The sequence below is a fragment of the Panthera tigris genome, chromosome D4 (genome assembly GCF_018350195.1).
Source record: "Panthera tigris isolate Pti1 chromosome D4, P.tigris_Pti1_mat1.1, whole genome shotgun sequence".
NCBI lineage: Eukaryota > Metazoa > Chordata > Mammalia > Carnivora > Felidae > Panthera > Panthera tigris.
In genome coordinates, this window is record NC_056672.1 from 4,344,059 (window position 1) to 4,363,920 (window position 19,862).

The 19,862-nt window shown below is 52.7% G+C and overlaps 1 protein-coding gene across 2 annotated transcripts; it reads right to left on the bottom strand.

The window, feature by feature from the left end:
• Window positions 1-2,606: 2,606 nt before the first annotated feature.
• NFIL3 (nuclear factor, interleukin 3 regulated) lies at window positions 2,607-18,428 on the bottom strand. 2 transcript variants are annotated; one of them, XM_042964064.1, is made up of 2 exons: window positions 18,410-18,428; window positions 2,607-4,439 (listed from the first exon to the last, which is right to left on the bottom strand). In XM_042964064.1, the coding sequence occupies exon 2, from the start codon at window positions 4,298-4,300 to the stop codon at window positions 2,909-2,911; it is 1,392 nt and encodes a 463-aa protein (XP_042819998.1). In that variant the 5' UTR covers window positions 4,301-4,439; window positions 18,410-18,428; the 3' UTR covers window positions 2,607-2,908. The 2 variants fall into 2 exon arrangements, with proteins under 2 accessions (XP_042819998.1, XP_042819997.1); XM_042964063.1 differs by lacking the exon at window positions 18,410-18,428 and adding an exon at window positions 17,768-17,825.
• Between the last annotated feature and the right edge of the window lie 1,434 nt (window positions 18,429-19,862).

Below are 19,862 nucleotides of genomic sequence, written 5' to 3' on the forward strand. Positions count from 1 at the left end.
TTTTTTTTTTTGTAATTTTTTTTAACATTTATTTATTTTTGGGTGGAAGAGAGAGAGAGAGAGAGAGAGGGAGACACGGTGCAAGTGGCAGAGGGGCGGAGAGGGAGGAAGACACAGAATCCGAAGCGGGCTCCAGGCTCTGAGCTGTCAGCACAGAGTCTAAGGCGGGGCTCGAACCCACGAACCGTGAGATCGTGACCTGAGCCGAAGTCGGACACTTAACAGACTGAGTGCCCCTACCATTCTTCAACATTCTAGACATCGTCCCATCCATATCTTAGACGCTCGAGATCATAAGGAGGAAGAAGGCCTCCGTGTTTAAATCCAAGTATTCTCCATGACAACTGACAGGAGCAATTGACCCGGAAGACGCTACGGCCTCACGCAGGCCCCTTTGCTTCTCACAAATGCCTCCTCCTTCCTTGAAATGACTCGAGTTTACCTTTCCTTTTTAAATATACATGTTGTTTTCTGTTTATTTAAGTAAACTCTGCCCCCATCCCAGGGCTCAAACTCACGACCCCGGAGATCAGGAGTCGCACGCCCTGCGGATTGAGCCACCAGATTGACCTTTCTTGCTATCATCTGCTTGTTCTTAATCCCCTTGTAGTACCACACACTACAGAAGGTTCACCTCTTTTCGGGGCAGTTTCTCCAGGTTTCTTAATACCTTCTACTTTGTGGCCTTGAGATTGGCCACGTCCGCTAGGTGCCTTTGGAGTGTTTACTCCTGCCACCCCTAGCTACATCCACCCAGGTGTGACAGGACCATTGTCTTCATGTCTGGACATCGTTTGCATGGACACAACCCAACATCCCCTGGGAGCTGACTTCATAAGCTGGAGGGAAGGAACTAAAGCTTCCCCCCCTCTCCCCACAATATGTATTTATTGTATTGCTTTTCTCCCAACTGTGAACGTGGACGGCATTACTTGTGTTTTCATTTAACATGGGAATCTGACTTTACACTTTATCCCTATTGTAATCCACGTTAGGTTCATTTCACCCGTTCCAGGCTGTCAGGTGCTTTGGGATCCCAAGAGCCACGTAATAGTTTAGTGCTCTTGTGTGCTCTGAAAATGAGATGGGCTTGCCTCTGGGCCTCACCCAGCCACGGATAAAATATGAAGACAGAAGGCCAAGGGCTAATCCTCTAAGCAACCACACTCCTCTAAGAGCCAGGGCATTTAAGAGAGAAAACTGGTCTCTGTGGCCAAAAGGACAGTGTGGATAGCATGTATGTGCGTTATTAGCATTGCCTATAATTCAAAGGGCCACTTTTGTTTTAATGTTTATTTTGGAGAGCGAGAGACAGAGTGTGAATGGGGGAGGGGCAGAGAGAGAGGGAGACCCAGAATCCAAAGCAGGCTCCAGGCTCCAGGCTCCGAGCTGTCGGCACAGAGCCCGACGCGGGGCTCGAACTCACAAACCGCCACATCATGACCTGAGCCGAAGTCGGACGCTTCATCGACTGAGCACTCCAGGCGCCTCCAAAGGGCCACTTTTAAGAATCTAAGGGAGGCAGCTTTTACTCAAACCAGGCAGCCAAAACGACTGCTAGCACGGATGCTGGTCGGGCCCCTCCCTGCAGAATGAGGGTTAAGTCACTCTGCACATGCTCTGTGATGCCTCAGGCCCCTCCACCCATGCAGGACAGGAAGGAGGTCAGTGTGGAACGAGCTGGGTCTGCAGAGGGCTTTCGTGAGGACAGTAGCTTTGGAGAAAGCTGGGTTTGACCGGCATCCGCCCAGCCCCTCATGCCCCCCACCCCCCACCCCCAGAGACCAGTCCCACCGCACAACAGCAGACATCTGGTCCGCACTTACTTCTACAGGCGACTGCGGATCCTGGACAAATCATCAGTAATGCTCTTATCATCAATTTTCTCAGAAGGACGCTTCCTTCTGGCATTCTACGTTACAGGAGAGGCTACTATTTTGTATTCTTCACTGGCAAACCGTAAAAATATCAAGTCATTGTGTATACTTAGGCTATACATGCTGAAATAGGACAACTGATGTATTCTCTGGAATTCTGGCAACTACGTAAAAATGGGATTTCACGAGCTTAACCCCTAGACTATTGGGCTCTAGAACTGTTAAGATTTAGAATCACACAAAAGTGACTTCATCCTTAATCTTCACACCCTCTTTTAAAAGAACCTTTAATTAATTAGGTGGGTCAGTGACTCAACTCTCCACATGAATGTGTCAAAAAGGAGATGACCCAGGAGGCTGATAGCCTGATGCCAGCCAACTTGGATTTTTCTACCAAAAAAAATAAATAAATAAAAAGAGAGGGAGAAAATGTAAGCTTGAAGAAAAATAGATAATGGGGAGTCATTTAGTAAATTAGTCTCAAATGCGAGAAAATTGTTACTGCTTCCCTCTCCTTGGAAAGTTTCCAAACTTATGCTCGCCTGGGCCAAACTAGAAGAAAAACAAAGTACGTGCTTAACACACATTTCGGTTTTCCCCAAGTCAGGGGAGAAACCCCCGCCCCGCCCCCCAGTGAGTAAAGTGAGGAGGATTTTCATACCCACTCTTGCAACTTAAGTTGCCTTCTCTTTTCCGTAAAGTCAAGTGCAAGGGAGCAGAAGCTCTGTCTTTGTCTTTGTCACCAATCCTTTATTGAAACTGGTAACTGACACACTTTATAACAGAACAACAAAAATAATGTTCAATATGTACAGCCTTTGCGACAGACTATTTGACTATACACAAGGCAGAGTGATAACACAATCTAATCTCCGTAATAACCTGTGCACAGAAAGACACCCAGCAGACAGCATGTGAACACATACAGTGGAATGACATCACGGGTCCAGTGAAACTCCCGCCTAATACAAAACGTCCTCCTCTATTGCAAATGACGGCTTTCTAAACACCCAGAGCGTTTCAGTAGTAGTTTACCCCGAGTCCGAGGCGGAGATCTGGTGTGTGGCTATGAGTCTCTTCAGTGACACCACCTCTGCAGACAAGTTTGCTATCATCCCCTGCTTCAGAAACAAATTCTCCGGGTCAGAGACTTGGTAGCCACCGTCCTTCATTTCTACAACTCCCGTTTTGAAGCTGTTCTGAGTTTTGCCGTTCAGTTCTTTTTGATGCCAGTGTTCCGATTTGAGAGACCAATCCTGGATGTTCGTCACCTGCACCGAGAAAGGGGGGAGGGAAGAATGTACCATACTCGGGGCGCTATGCTTCTCCAGTTCGAAATGCCTCTTGGGCGTCCCGTCCACGGGCGAGGACGGCTTTTGCGTGGCCTCAAACTCGTGATCGAAGGCTTCGACTTTGATCTGCATGGCTTTGGCTTTGATGCGAAGCTTGTGCGGCAAGGCCGAGGAGTTCACTTCCGGAACTTTCACCACCGTGGCGTGCACGCGCTGAAGCTCCACGGGAGAGTGGATGGGGCCCTTGGGGACCTGCTGCTCGTCTTCTCCATCCGAGGACTTCCCCACCGCGCCGTCCTCGGTCTCCGACGTCCTGGGGGAGTTGCTGGAGGACCGGGCGGCCTGCAGCAGAGGCGGGGAGTGGGAGTAGCCGGGGAAGGCGGTCCCCATGAGGTTCCGGTACACGGAGGCCCGGTAGGCGCCCCGCTCGTCGCCAGGCTCCCTGGCGTAGCTCTCCAGCTCCACCGGCTCTTGCTTGATGGCCTGGAACTTGCCGTCGGGGCTCCCGCAGCCACCCCGCGCGGCCCCGTCCTGCGAGTGTTCCAGCGAGGACACCTCGGAGACGTCGGACAGGGAGGCCTGCGGGGAGTGCTTGATGACCGAGATGCAGCCGCTCGTCACCATCGCGGGCTCGTGCTCGTCCGCGAAGGGGCCCGCGCTGGACTTGGCCGCCTGGTAGTCTTGAAAGTACACAGCCGTGGAATGACTGAGTTTCTGGATCTCCTGGGCATACGCCGCAGAGCTGATCAGGCCAAACTTCAGCTTGAGGGAGAGCAGCTCGGCCTTCAGGGTGGCGTTCTCCTCGCCCAGCGCGATCAGCTTGTTCTCCAGGACCAGGTCGTTGAGCCGCCGCTTCTCCCGGGAGCGCTTGGCCGCTTCGTTGTTTTTCCGCCGCTTTTCCCAGTACATGGCGTCCTTCTTGTCGTCGGGGATGAACTCCCGCTTCCGCCGGCACGCCGAGGACTTGCTCTTCCCCACGCTGCCCTCGCCCAGCAGCAGCTCCTCGCCGGCCGTCAGCTCCTCGGACACGTCGGCCAGGGCGGGGCCGAGCACCGTCATCTTGTCCGCGCCGCTCCCGGCGTCCAGGGACGCCTGCTCCTTCTTCACGGTCTGCATCTTCCTCAGCTGCATCCGCAGCACGCGCCAGCGATTCCCCGCCACTCACCACCCGTGCTCTGACAGCGGCGGTGAAAGAGCCATCAACAGGCTTCCTTCTGGTCCGCGGGGCGAGACGAGTCTCTCCGGCTCCGCGGTCTGTCCCCGGGGCGACCTGCAACACAGCGAAGGAAGGGTTACCCGTCTGGCAGATGCTCCTCGCCCACCGCGCACCGGGAACCGCGCTGCGCACGCACGGCCTGTGGGTCTGCGCCAGCCCCAGCTCTCTCCCGGGGCGCCTGGGGGCCCAGTCGGTTGGGCGTCCGACTCCGGCTCAGGTCACGATCTCGCGGTTCGCGGGTCCGAGCCCCGCGTCGGGCTCCGTGCTGACGGCTCGGGGCCCGGAGCCCGCTTCGGATTCTGTGCCTCCCTCTCTCTCTCTCTCTGCCCCTCCCTCGCTCATGCTCCGTCTCTCTCTCTCAAAAATAAATATTAGAAAAAAAAAAGACACAGCTCTTTGCTTCAAAGAGTCTGCCATCCAGAAATGGAAATAGGTAAGTAGTACAGGACAGGTCCCCCCGCTCCCTGGGACCTCTCAGCAGAGTGACACGTGGCCCAGGAAGAGGGGTGCAGCAACGCGCGTGCCCAGGGAGAAACAGAGGCAGGCTGTTTCAGCAGCAGAAGTGTGGGGCCGGCGCGCAGACATGGGGCCTCCCAGGAGGGAAGGACAGATGGCCTCTGGGGGGGGTGGTTAACTTTTTGGTGCTCCCGAATAATTTCAGATGACATCTCTATCACCGCAAGGCAAGCAAGACCACCTCTTTCTTCCCAGGAACCTTCCCAGGTGAGCTCCGATACCCGGAAACAAATTCTGCAATCACACGGAACAAAATATATAACGGGTGCCCAATTTGTTTCCGTAAAAATGAAAACAGAAGCCACCCAAACCGACTGACTTGAAGTTGTTTCGACCTGACTCTCAACGGGGACACACCCCTGACTGCCGGCTGGGCTCGTGTCCACAGCTCATTGTGCCAGGTGGCCCAGGATTCTTCCCAACGAAGCCACCTCTCCTGGTACATCTGCGCTCCACCCTTAGATAGACATGTTCTTTTTTTCTGGTTCCTTCGAATTGATTCGTCAAACCTCCACTTTAGATAGAAGCATCCTAAGTGCTTTTTTTTTTTATTTTTGGTCCCGAAAAGTCTGCCACAATAGATTTCATTTAGACAGTAGTTTGGGACGAAAATAAACAGTTACTATTCAAAGGGTTTTTTTTTTTTTTTTTTAAGTACAGTGCATTCCTGAAACTTGAAGTTATTTTAAACCTAGAGAATATAATTATGGAAAGAATTTCTTTCCATTTTACTAATGAGTTTCAAACAAAATATATGAAAAAAAAAAATAAACCCTCAAAAATAGAACCATCAGCTGGCTTCCTTTTCCACTGATGAGATATTTGTCATCTGAATTTGGCTTGACATGAGGTAATAAACCCATATTAGGTTCCAGTAACAATCTTTTTGTGGTGGTTTTTGGATCTGTGTTTCTAGACGGGGCTTCTCTGCCTTATTTCCCAGTAGGCAATACTTTCATAAAGGAGATATGGAGAGACAACCGTTCATTCAGCACTATCTGTATGGCACGCTCCCTTGCCACATTAAAAACCGTGACTGTTCTTGTTTTACGTCACTCTCTCTTTCTTGTACATAGTATTGTGATGACTAATGAAATGAAGTCTAATTCTATCAGCTGGAAAAGCGTGCCAGCTTCTTGTGTCCTTTCCAGAAGGAACAGAAGAAATGATGTAATGATTTCAGGATCATAAAGAAGGTTTACTGCCATGTTTTGTTTTTTGTTTTTTTTTGGTTTTGTTTTGTTTTTTTTTTTTTGTCCATCAAACTGAGCCAACATGGAAACAGTCGGTTGCGATGTAGTGAAACCCGTGATTAATAATACCAGGTTTCTGTTTGTTTTTGATAATACAGCGTTAGCAGGGAACAAAGGCCCGGAGTGTGCGCAGCGGGCAGGGATGTTGTAGAAAGGGAAATCTTTTCTGGTTATCTCTTCGCAGAACAACACTGCTTTCTGTAGTTCCGCTCAGGTTTCATCTTCTGACGTGAAAACCCACTTTTCCTCTACATACTGGGTGGGCTCTTCCCTGCTATGAGAGACTTCTGATCCCCAGCTCGGTTAGGTCTCTACCAAGTGTGGAGGCAAAGAGTCAGAGTTCCAGCAGCAGGGGACAAGTGCATCGATCTTTTCTGGGGAGCCCTTCAAATCGCCACCGGATCCTCAGGTCCTACTGGTGTTTTGTTTTGTTTTGAGCCATCATATAGTTCCTTTCAAGGATATCTTTTTTCCACTGGAGACCCACTCTCTCTGTGCATTTAAAAAAGTTTTTTTTAATGTTTATTATTTATTTTTGAGAGAGAGGTAGGGAGACAGGGTGTGAGCAGGGGAGGGGCAGAGAGAGACACAGAATCTGAAGCAGCTCCAGGCTCCCAGCTGTCAGCACAGAGACCCACATGGGACCTGAACTCATGGACCAGGAGATCATGACCTGAATGGAAGTCGGATGCTCAACCGACTGAGCCCCGCCCCCAGGTGCCCCTTTCCCATGCATTTTAAAATGTGTCCCTTTTTGTTTTGTTTTGTTTTGTTTTTTTTAAAGAAGTCACATTCCTTTTACATGTGCCTCCCCGATGAGTTTTCACAGCTAGGCTTTTGAAATGCCACACGTTTGTGTCTTCGTTACTCTTCCTAAACTTGTCCTTATTTCATTGTTTCCAATCTTCCAGTGGGTTGGGACGTTTTCAGCCTCCTGGTCCAAAGGCTGCCCATGCTGTGAGTGTGGGTGAGCGGGGCAGGCAGCCCTCACTGTGCGAAGGACACTGTCCCACCTCTATTTAACGCAAGTACCCCCCCCTTGTCTTAACTTCTCTTTCACCCCCCGCTTCTCACCGTCTACGTGCTTGATGTCCACTCTGTCATCTCTATAACTTTGTCGGCACGTTCAACACCTACAGAAACTCTCATTTCTTTTTACTTAATCTTCTTCCGATTTGAGATGTACTACGTGTACTAGAATCTGGGCATCTCCCCTCATCTGCAAGTATAAATCGTCTCCCTGACTCCATTGGCAAATGACCGCCTGCTACCTTAGAGCACTTTCTGCAGTATTTTTTACCGAATAACCTTGCAGTGTTGGAAAGAGTTGATCATAAGTGTGAGAAAACGCAGGGGCGCCTGGGTGGCTCAGTCGGTTAAGCGTCCGACTCCAGCTCAGGTCATGATCTCGGGGCTCGTGAGTTCAAGCTCTGGGGCTCTGTGCTGAAAGCTTGGAGCCTGGAGCCTGCTTCGGATTCTGTGCCTCCCTCTCTCTCTGCCCCTCCCCCACTCATGCTCTGTCTCTCTCTCTCTCTCTCTCTCTCTCTCTCTCCCTCTCAAAGTATACATTAAATTTTTTTTTTTTATTAAGTGTGAGATAATGCAGACAGAGGTGCTGATGTTGTATACCGTATCCCAATACAGGTTTGTTTTATGTGTCCAAATCCTCTGCAAAATTTTTCAGGGTCCAAAGTAGTACCTTTGTGTCCTAGCAACAAAGTGAATGTATAGGTGTCCAACATTTGATTGACAGTCACTCACCTGCCTTGTCTAAGAAAGTTTTGTATCTAAACAACTTTCTCATTTTTTTTTTTTCACTGAAGATGATTATGTAAATGCTAAAAAAAGACATCATACTTATTCACAGAGAGCTTCTCTTTTTCATTAATTGATTTATTCGGCACACACAGAGCACCAACTGTGTGGACCAGGCACGGAGCCAGACTGGAGGGAGGGGAAAAACAAACTCTCAAGAGTCAAGGAGCTCCTCGTCTCCCGAGGGAGCCAGACCGGAGATCACAGGGCTGAAGGAGGCGTGCTCGAGGGGTGCCGTGACCACGGGGGGCCTGGTGCACACAGCACATCATTTCTAGCCCGCTTTTTTTCTTGGTAGGGTGGTGATAACACGAGCCACCGTAACAGGTGCCACCGACTAAACTACGCAGCAGGCACCAGGAGCCTCTCTTATGTCTGTTACCCTCACAATGACCATTTTCGGAAGAGAAAACAAAGGCTCAGAGAAGTTAAGTGACTTGCCCAGAGTCCCACAGCTATTAAGTAGCAGGGCTCAGCCCAGATGCGGGTCCTGTTCCCCCACCAGCACCCTCTCTGACGCCTGCACGGGGTTGCTCTGTGCACCTACGGTTCCTTTTCTGCATCACTCCCACTCTTGAGTCATACACACCCGTTTGCTAAGTTACGTTGGGGGCAGAAAGCCACTATTAGATGCTGCCAGAACTTCCTTTAAGACAACAAAGGTACCCCCGGGAACTTTTCTCCAGCTTCTTTGGAGTTGTTTCCTATCTGGAGAGTATTTCATGAATTGAGAAAACATTCTAAACTTTCATCTCTGCTAAAATGTTAATCTCCTGGCCTTCCTATATGCTAACATAGGGAAAAAGAAAAATTATAGTAGGGGCATTGTCACCTATGAGGTTTTTTGTTTTGGGGGTTTTTTTGGTACTAAACCAAAGTGTGTCCATTTTCAACATGGAGCGGAGGTGCGTAGTGAGAACACAGAGAGACTGAGTGACTTTCCCAAGGTCACACAGCACTGAAGGGCAGAGGCGGGCCTTAGACTGTCTTTACACCCCCGGATGATGAGTGTAAAGGATGCTCGACTACGAGCCTTCTAGCACATCAGCACACATGCTCAACTAATGGTTTCATTTCAAACTCCACTGTTTTCCCTCAGGACTGACTGAACACCGACTTGGCCTCTGCATCGTGTTTTCAGACCGCCACGAGCGTGTGCCTCGATTTCCTTTCTCTAGTGACTGCCGCCAGCTGCCGGTTCTGTGACACTCACATGCCCGGAGCGCTCAGCTTCAACACACCCACCGGGTAATCGGGCTGCTGCATGAAAACACGAGTGAAAAGGGACACTGAAGGGCAGGAGACACCGCATTCCAGTTGACACACACCGTCCCATCCCTGGGACGGACGTGCCGTCTCTAGTTAAGGCTTCTTAGCATCACACTATCCACTATGGGCGGGAATTCTGTTTTGTGAACGCAGAGTTTCAACGTCTGTTCCAGTCAGGTGACCTAAACGTTGTTTTAAATTAAGACGAAAGTCTGGTTGAAGAAATTCTCCAAAAGAATAAAAGTTCCCAACGTGAAGTTCTGCACCTCATGCTTCCTCAAGGAGTGACATCGTTACCCATGTTTACCATGACAGACCTGTACCTTCCCTGGTCCCCAGCGCACCTGTCAGAAAAATCATAGATGGGACGCCTGGGGGCTCCGTCCGGTAAGCATCCAACGCTTGATTTCAGCTCTGGTCGATGATCTCCCAGTGCGTGGGATCGAGCCCCGCGTCGGGCTCAGGTCAATGATCTCCCAGTGCGTGGGATCGAGCCCCGCGTCGGGCTCTGGTCGATGATCTCCCAGTGCGTGGGATCGAGCCCCGCGTCGGGCTCAGGTCGATGATCTCCCCAATAGGTGGGATCGAGCCCCGCGTCGGGCTCAGGTCAATGATCTCCCAGTGCGTGGGATCGAGCCCCGCGTCGGGCTCAGGTCGATGATCTCCCAGTGCGTGGGATCGAGCCCCGCGTCGGGCTCTGGTCGATGATCTCCCAGTGCGTGGGATCGAGCCCCGCGTCGGGCTCTGGTCGATGATCTCCCAGTGTGTGGGATCGAGCCCCACGTCGGGCTCAGGTCGATGATCTCCCAATATGTAGGATCGAGCCCCGCGTCGGGCTCAGGTCAATGATCTCCCAGTGCGTGGGATCGAGCCCCGCGTCGGGCTCAGGTCGATGATCTCCCAGTGCGTGGGATAGAGCCCCGCGTCGGGCTCAGGTCGATGATCTCCCAGTGCGTGGGATCGAGCCCCGCGTCGGGCTCAGGTCGATGATCTCCCAGTGCGTGGGATAGAGCCCCGCGTCGGGCTCAGGTCGATGATCTCCCAGTGCGTGGGATCGAGCCCCGCGTGGGGCTCTGGTCAATGATCTCCCAATATGTGGGATCGAGCCCCGCGTCGGGCTCAGGTCAATGATCTCCCAGTGCGTGGGATCGAGCCCCGCGTCGGGCTCAGGTCAATGATCTCCCAGTGCGTGGGATCGAGCCCCACGTCGGGCTCAGGTCGATGATCTCCCAGTGCGTGGGATAGAGCCCCGCGTCGGGCTCTGGTCGATGATCTCCCAGTGCGTGGGATCGAGCCCCGCGTCGGGCTCAGGTCAATGATCTCCCAGTGCATGGGATAGAGCCCCGCGTCGGGCTCAGGTCAATGATCTCCCAGTGTGTGGGATCCAGCCCCGCGTCGAGCGGGCACTTCTGACCTCGCAGAGCCTGCTTGGGGTTCTCTCTCCCTCTCTTTCTGCCCCTCTCCCCCACTCTCTTTCTCTCTCTCAAAATGAATACATAGACTTAAAAAAAGAAAAGGAAAATCATGGTTGACAATTCAAGCTCTTTACAAAACAAGAAGGAAAATTTTGTTTCAAGCATCTAAAACCTTACCAGTAGTGTGGCCACTATGATCGACCGCGACACATTTTGTCATTACTGATCTCTTTAAAGGGGAAGTCTTACTGCAAACTGCTTGCATTAAACATCTTGACTTAAAAATTCTGTCAATGCAAGATGCAATACTATTTAATGGGCTCCCCATTTCGGAAGCATTTTTTATAGAATTACCTCATTTTCCTGCACTCTCTGGATGTGCCATGTACTCCCTCAGAGTTGTAGCAGAGATGACATTAAAGAAAAAAATTATTTCACGTTAAATTGTAAACGGTCTCTCCAGGAAGCAGACAGCTGCTTGTTTTTAAGATGAGTGCCATTTCAGTGAAAAAGTAAATGAATAAAGCTAACCAATTCACAGCCCTTTAAACTGTTAAAACCAGCAACACGTTAACCTTCATTTCTTGCTGTGGGTGGGACAGAGTCCAGGACATGATTGTTTCAATAAAATGCTTTACTTCTTTCCCTGGCCAAGAATAAAATCCAGTACTTAAGAGCAGAGATAGAACAGGAAAAGAATACACACATGCAATCATGGGGGGGGGGGGGGTCGGGGAGAACTCAGGAGGCATTGACCTTGCAAGGGGATTTGCTAATCCGGCTGAAAACAAAAGGCTTTTTTTTTTTTGGAAAATAATCTCCATAACCAACGTGGGATCTCAGGACCCTGAGATCAAGAGTTGTATGCTCTACTGACTGAACCACCCAGGCTCCCCAAAGACTTTTTTTAAAAAGATATTTATTTACTTTTAATTATTTTTAATGTTTATTTATTCTTGAGAGACAGAGAGAGAGAAAAAAACAGAGTATAAGCAGGGGAGGGGCAGAGAGAGAGGGAGACACAGAATCCGAAGCAGGCTCCAGGCTCTGAGCTGTCAGCACAGAGCAGGATGCGGGGCTCGAACTCACGGACCGCGAGATCATGACCTCAGCCGAAGTCGGACGCTCAGCGGATTGAGCCACCCAGGCGCCGCATCGTTTTTTGTTTTTTTTTTTTTAATAAAACTATGTTAAGCCTTTCTAATTGCCAATGAAGTGCCTCCCATTCAATAATACAATTCTGTCTCTAGTAACACAGGCTTGAACCCTAACGTTAGAGAGAAGTGTGTACTTGACCCAGATACAGGCACACACATAAAGTGACTCTCACACTTCACCAAAATCTGTCCTATCGTAGCAACAAATTAACCTACTTTTTCTATTTGGGCGCCTCTGTAAATAAATGTGTCAAAACCTGATGGAGCTTACGAGTTTTTACCATACGTGGAAATATTTCAAGTTGCTTGCTCTCTCATCCTCAACAAAGGACTACTTAAAAATCAGATTTAATCTGAATAAAGAGGACAGCGCTGCATTTTGTGATAGCAGAGCTGAAATATGAAATAGTACAGTTTGACACTCTTCTAAAAGAAGACGTGTTTGTAGCTTACGCACAATAGAAATACTCCGAAGACCGTGTGCAGAGATGCTAACGTGTACAAACAACCCAACGGCCTGGGGAAATACAGACCAAAGGCTCTCACTGAAGACGGAGAGGAAGCTGGGGGGCGGGGGGGGGGGGCAGGCAGTGGAATGGTAGAACATTTTTCAAAAGCCGCAGTCACTTCGAAAGGGGGACATTCGTTTCCTTGATACTTCCAAAGATAATGGATGGGTCCGACGAGTAATCTGAAATCCTAAGGGACACCGGCAATCGGCAATCGCGAGGTAACCCCCTTATAGGAAATTCTGCCACGGGCACGCCACGGCAGAGCACGTGCGGGATGAATAATGATAGCAGAGAAAGTTCTTGAATGTCTGGAATCACACTGAAGTTCTCCTCAGCTTGACTTGTCGATTTCTTCTATTTAATTTCACTTTCTTTGACAGTGGGCAAGATGATTACAAACGTATGGATAGGGCAGATTTTTTTTTTTTTAAGTGTCTCGGTGTTTACCTGAAGGCTATTTAATTGCAGTTTCAGATTCTTTTTAAGAGTTAACTGATAAAAGACACCATGTTCTGATAACTAAGAGCCTTATAATACAAAGATCATTCTGACTCCAAAGAAACTGAGTCCTCAAAACAGATTATTATGAATGGCATCTAGAAAATCCCTACTAAACTTTCTTATCATAAAAACAAGCATAAGCTCTCTAATTAAAACCGTATGAAAAACAGCAATTTTTTTGAAGCAGTATTTTTTTTTTTTAACTACAGGAAAAGTATTTGCAAAGAAATTTGAGAGGTAATTGGGGGTAGTGGTAATACAGATTCATTTTGAAACTGAAAAGCTCTTATGTAATGTCTGTGATCAAAGGTCAACATCTTTCGACATTCTCCACGAGTCCGATCTGGATAAAAATCAACTCAAATATAATTTAGGAAAATAACAGGATGTCAAACAATGTGTTAATGCTGTGAAATACTGGCATACCTTACAAAACCCAGAAATGCATATTAAAGGAAACTTCAATTACATTGTTTCTGTCATATTTTGAACCGAATCCCAAGTTGCTCTCATTCCCTCAATACAAATTAAAAATAAACAACTCCTCACAGCATCACTGCCATCTGGATTACAATGGAAATAATGAAGTATGTGTGATTTTAGCTCGGGTAAAAATAAAGCCGAGGCAATATGACTGCACCTTTTCCATTCCATGCTCCGATCACGTTCACGTCTCGGAACTGACTATGGACCAAGGCAAGGTCAACTAGAAATATCCACTGGGCTGGTGAGTCAGGCAGTTGCTCAACACGGGTAAGCGCTCTAACAAAGGGTTTTTAATTTTCAGGTTGTTGCATCACACCGATGTTATAATTGCCCTTCGCAAAGATAAGCCCTTAACACAGAAAAGGAAATTGTTTCAAAAGCTGCAGTGAGCTTGCACTCATGCTCTGGGGAGGGGGAGAGACAGCCCGTTTTCGGGCCGGTGGTCGGGCTCTGTGCCTCCAGTCCCTCACCTATAAAATGGGGACGGTGACGGAACACAGCACAGTGGCCAGGCACACGCAGGGCTAGGGTCTAGGGAGGATTAGCTCTTAATTTCATTTCTGAACAATGAACAGCATCAAGGCAACGAGGGTGATGAGTCCCAGGCTGTGTCAGCCTCTGGTGATTCTTAGGGAAGCACTGCCCCATGTCGATCGGCGAAATCTTCTCTTAATCAAAAGGGCTGAACGTGACCGGCTTCACGGAGCACGGCCTCAGTTTCCAACCACCCAGGCTGCACCCAGTCCTTCCCAGACGGGTCATCTGTGGGGTCCCACGAGCCGCAGCTGGTCTCGGACCACACGAGTTCGCAAGTGGACGATCCAGGCCAAGGAAAACCGTCACAGAGGGGTGAGGGGAACTGGAAAAGGCCGCGCTCCCCCCCTCCTGCCCTCCCCCCATCGCACCCCTGTGTTCCTTCTAACACTTCCCCAAAATATTAACCCAGCGACTTGGGTGCTTGTACACTACGTCAAGAACTCCCTTCAAACTTAAATCACCGTGGAACGCAATGGCACAGTTTGGGTGGGGGGTGGGGGTGGGGACGGTTGTTAGAACAAAAACATATTCCAAGAAGGATCTTCACTTACAGGCTTAACTCCAACTTCCCTCCTTACTATCACTGGACAGAGACTTAGGCAGAGGAAAAAAATCAAGGGGAGTATCTTTTTTAAAAAACAAAACCACCCGGTTTCTGGTCAACTACACGAGGAAAGCGGAGCTCCTCACAACTACCCAGCTGGACAGGTTGTGTGTGCTCGGTTTACCGGGGACACCAGTGGCGATCCCAGCACCTCCCAAACCACAGGCTGGGGCTTGGACCCGGCTCTTCGGGGCCCGCGCTCCTAGCGCTTTGCCAAAGCTGGCCCCTAACGATGGACAGCGGCCTTGGAGCTCAGGAGAGAAACCGACTGGGGGCAGGGATGCGGCACGTGACCCCACAGAAGAAACTTTCCGACGGAGTGGACTGCCGGCGAACACCTGTGATGTGGTCGTGGATTCACTGCGAACCAGTTGAGCTCACTCTCTTGAAGTCTCTACGCCAGGATGAAAGTACTGTAGTCTTACAGTAGGACAGCGGCGTCTACGTGGGCGTTTTGATTTCTACTTTATTTTGAACTCGGGGGATTCAAGTTCTTTCTACTCTAGCCTTTGACCGCAAGAAGTAAAGGTTCAAAAAAAAAAAAAAAAAAGAAAGAAAGAAAGAAAGAAAGAAAGAAAAATGCCTCCACTCGACTAGCCACAGTCAAGCTGGGGCGCTCCTTCCCACCGCCACCGTCAATGCTGGAGCGCCCCCACCCCCAGTGCCTGTGGTCTGTTGACATTTGGAGGTTTTCTCGGTCTTTCTCACTTCACCAATCCAGAAGCACTTGGCTCCGGCTCCAAAATACAATGAAGCTGCAGGAACAAAGGTGTCCGCGGCGCTCAGCAGCTCACCGGGGAAGAGCAGGAGGCAGGCCGCCAGAGCTGCCCCGTGGCCCGCCTGGCCTCTCCTCGCGCCTCGCCCCGGGTGCCTCTCGCTCCTCCCCGGCTCCCCTCCCCACCCTCCCCGGCTCCTCTCCGCTCCCCTCCCTCCGCCCGGCGAAGCCTGGGCGCACCCGCACTCCGCGGCCCGGGTCCCCCCGCGCCCCCAGCGCGGCGCCTCACCGGGACCCGCCCCCACCGGGTGGGCGGCGCAGCGGGGCCTCGGCTCCGCCAGGACCCCCTCGCCAGAACAAAGGAATGTGGGGAGGGGGCGCGGAGGCGCGCAGGCCGCGGAGCGGCTCCCGCCCAAGCGCCGCCTAGGGCGCTCCGGGGTCCCGACCCGAGCCTCCCACGCGCCACCCCCCGCATCCTAGCCCCCAGCCCCGGTCCCCCGCGGGCCCGCAGGCGGGAGGGGCGCGCCCCTGGGAGTCGCGATCGGAAGGTGGCGCTACGCGGTCCCCAGCAGGCCCGGGGCTCCCAGCCCAACCTCCAAAGTAGGTCGGGGTCTGACACCGGGGCGGGGGTGGGGGGTGGGGTGACTGGAGCGCTCTCAGCTTCTTGGAAAGCAACTGCAATTATCTGGGGTAATGTAATTCATTCCGGGGATGAATCTCTGGAACGCGCCCCCCCCCCCAAAAAAAAAAAAACCCAAACCCTGCTCTTTAATTATTTAAATGTTACGTCAGGGAAAAAAAATCTGACATAGACACCACCATATAAATATATTCACACATAATTACACTACGTCAGAGTGCCGGAGGAAATTTAAAATCTGGGTACATTATATATTCATATATCCTCACTCGAATAAAAACTAGGGTATCTACACGCAAATGCAATCTACTAACCTATATCTGTTTCCCATAAATCATATCTGGTCTGGAGGGGGAAAAAAAAACCACGATGTGAAATAAATACTTGTGACCTCATTCGCTGTTGTTATTTACAAAAGCCAGGGCCAGAGATGACGCTTGGCCATCCCCTGCTGTTCCCAGGGAACACAGCACTTTCCTAAAGTGTCCTTTATAAAGATAAATGGGAACCAGCATCCAGCAAATCACCGCGCTCGGCGAAATGCCTTCCTAAAAATACAATCTTATCAAAGGTCTCCGAAGGCGTGAAGTTGAAACTACAGCAAATGGCCTTGAACTTGTATTTGCACACAGCCCTGGAGAAAACACCAGAAATAGCATTGCAAGGCCACAATTGTTAAAATGTGATGGGGCTAAATTTAGAAGAACGCTCATTTCATTTAGAGCAAAAGACACACATTCAGCGGCGGGAGCTAACGCAATGCCTTACCCGGTTGTCTACTTTCCTGTTTAAAATATCCTCAAAAAAAAAAAAAAACTGTGACAGTGACATTTTAAAGGCTGACATTGTCCTACTTTCTTTGTAGCAAGATTATAAAATCACGTAATTAGCTCCCGCTTCCTATGCTGACTGCCAGCAAATTCGGCAGTTACATAATGCAACATTTCCAGGAAACTATTATGTGATCTGTCTTGTCGTGTCTGAAAAAGCAATGACAATAAGGTGAGAAACAGGGCTGATGGAGTGGAACGCATTAAAAGCACGGAGGTACGGAGGTAAAGACCACAATGGTTCGCCCCAGATTTAAAAATAATAGCTCGCAACACCTACGGGGCAAACCCCGGGAGTATCCAAGATCAGAATACAACCCGAGGGCTTCTTCGCGTTTTGTAGGAGGCGTGTGTACAAAATCTCCGTCTTTATCCGGGACGTGCCAATAACGACCTCCTGTCCAACGCCGCGCCACAATTTCCAAATCATCGCACACGTACGCGCACATTCCCACATCAGCCCCGTAACCCGAGCCAATATTTCACCGTGGGCAGATTATGCAATCCGGGCAAGGACGAATCCTACAACCTTCTCGGGCGCTGGTAAGACACGCTGACGACAAACGGGCTGGAAGACGTCCGTGCAGACACAGCCCCCGACACAAACAGACGCGGCGCACGCATTCTCCGAATGCCGTCACGGTTCACGCGAGCTGCGCTCTTTCCCAGCAGGAAGATCAAGGCTCGTCCCATTTACTCGGCACCCCCCTCCGCCCCCCCCCACCCCCCGCACACACCCCCGCCGCCAGCCCCGCAGAAGGGACGAGAAAGGAGGCAGCGAGCGCTGCCCTCCCCGCTCGAGATGGCTCAGCCTCCCCGGCGCGCCTCTCCACCAAAACATCAATTTTCCTGAAATCAGGAGACATTATGCAACAGCGGCGCGGGGGGGAGAGCCAGCCGGCCCGGACTACGTGCCGGCGCCAGGGCGCTGCAATCAAAGCGGCCACCTTCAGGTGGCGAGTCCCCTCCCGGCAAAGCAGCAAAAGTTTATGTCATGAACGCCCCGCGCACACTCGCCGCCGCCGGCCAGCCCCGCGCGCAGCCCGGGCCGCGCGCCCCCGGCAGCGGGCGGGGAGCTGGGGAGCCGGGGCGCGGGGCGCCGGGCCGGGCCGGCGGTGGGCGGAGCGCTTACCGTGTTCCTGCTCCCGGGACGGCGAGCGCCCGGGCGGCGGGGCGGGCGGGAGCGCGGGGGGGGCGGGGGGCCCGGGGCGCGCGGGGCGCGGGCCGGGGCTCCGGGGCGGCGGGCGGGCGGCGGCGAGGGCGCGGCGCGGGAGGCGGGCGGCGCGCCGGGTCCGCGGGCGCCGTGGCCGCGCCGGGAGATGTGTGTTAGTAGGTCAGTTCCGAGCGCCGCGCTACGTCGCCGCCCGCCAGCCTCGCGGTGACGGGCGGCCGCGGCCCCAATCGCCGCGCCCGCACCCGCCCCCGGCCCGCCGCCAATGGCCGCGGCCGGCGGGGGCGGGCTCTCCGCGGCCCCGCCCCCTCCCGGCCCGCCCCCACCCCCTCCCCTCCCCTCCTCTTCTCTCCCCTCCCCTCCCCGCGCCCGCTCCCCCGCCCCGCCGCCCGCGTCCCTCCCCGGGCCGGGGCCAGCGCCACCGCCACCGCCCGAGCGCCCGCGAGGACCCGCGCCCCGCGCCCGGCTCCGGGGCTGCGCCACGGCCGGCGCTCCCGGGGGGGGGGGGGGGGGGGAGGCGGGGGGCGAGCTGGGGAGGGGCCCGCCCAGCCGTCCAGCTCTCCCACCGCTGCCTGCGCCCCCCGGCGATCCGCGCTCACTCACAGCGGCGCTTTTTGTCTCCCCGAGCACGCAGCGGCCCGGCTACCTGTTGCCCACCCAGCACCGGGCCGGGGGGCCGCGGGCGTGGCGCGGACCGCCGCCCGCCCCTCCCCGCACACCCCCCGGGAGGACCCCTCCTCCTGGGGGCGGGTGGGGAGGGGGGGGCGGCGCTGGCGAGCCGCCAGCGCTCGGGGCGGGCCGCCGCGGGGAGGGGGGCCGCCGGCCGGCCGGAGCCCCGCGGGGGCGCTGCGTAGGCGGCGGCGACAATGCCCCCGCGCGTCTCTCCCGGGAGCGCGACGGCCCGCGGCCGGGAGAGAAAGCGCCGCGCGCAGACACCGCCCCCTGCGCAATTAGGGCGCAGATGACGGAGGCGAAGTTGTTGCGTAAGACGCCCGGGGAACGAGGCTCGCCGAGGTCCGGCTGCCCTCGGCCGCGCCGAGTGGTGGCCAACGCGGGTGCGCCCTGCCGGCTGGCGGGCCGGCGTGCGCCGCTGGGGCCGGGCTCGGCCGCGCGGGGAGTCTTCCTGTGATCCCGGCGCCGGCGGCTCGTTCGGGGCATCTCTGCCCCTAATCGGACGCGGTCGTCTTCTCCCCCAGATTCCCGGGCTACGTAAGGGACGCGAGGAAATGGGGGAAATGGCACCTCGCGGCGCGTTCCCCAGGCATCGCGCTAAGGGCTGTAAAGGCACGTGGCACACACACACACACAGCGCGTTTACAGAATGAGAGAGAGACAGAGAGAGAGTCTGCCTTTGCGAAGGGAGCCATATTCCTTACAGTGGCGCACAGACTTGCCCAAATACGGGATGTGGCAGGTGGGGAAGGACCTCAGGCCCTACTTGGACTATGCGGGAGCTGGGCTGAATGCCTTCGGTGACTTCCCATTCTTTTCCCTAGGACACATTTCTTTAGGAAGAAAAATTTCAACCAAACCCCAAAGTAAAGAAAGAGAAGAGTAGACTGAACCCCCAGCCCCACCCCGCCACCAGGCTCCCATCACTGGTGCCCATCATCAAGCGTCAATCTGCTTGCTAAGTTGTCTCTTCTACCTTCCCCGTTCTCCTATTACACGGTTACAAACACCCAAAGGGTGATGCTGAAAAAATGCGTATCACTTATCACTTGGTGTTTGGAAAGCCTCACATTTCAAACTATTCTCCAAGGACAATGTTGTGGTTCAGAACACATGCTTGTTCACAACTCATCTGGTAAAGTGTACGTTTACCAACAAGGCCCTGACTATTTAGACATGCCAAGTGGGTTTTAATATCTTCCCCAAATCCTCTGCCCAGGTGCTCACCAATTCAAGAAGCTCTTCTGTCTGTGGCTTTTGAGTCTGTCCCCTCTAGTCGACATTCATTCCAAAGAGTTGACTCTGCTGATGAAAATGAGTCTTGATTTTGGTTCGTCATTTCCACTTTTCTCATTTGTTATTATTCCGTTCCTTTTTCCAAACC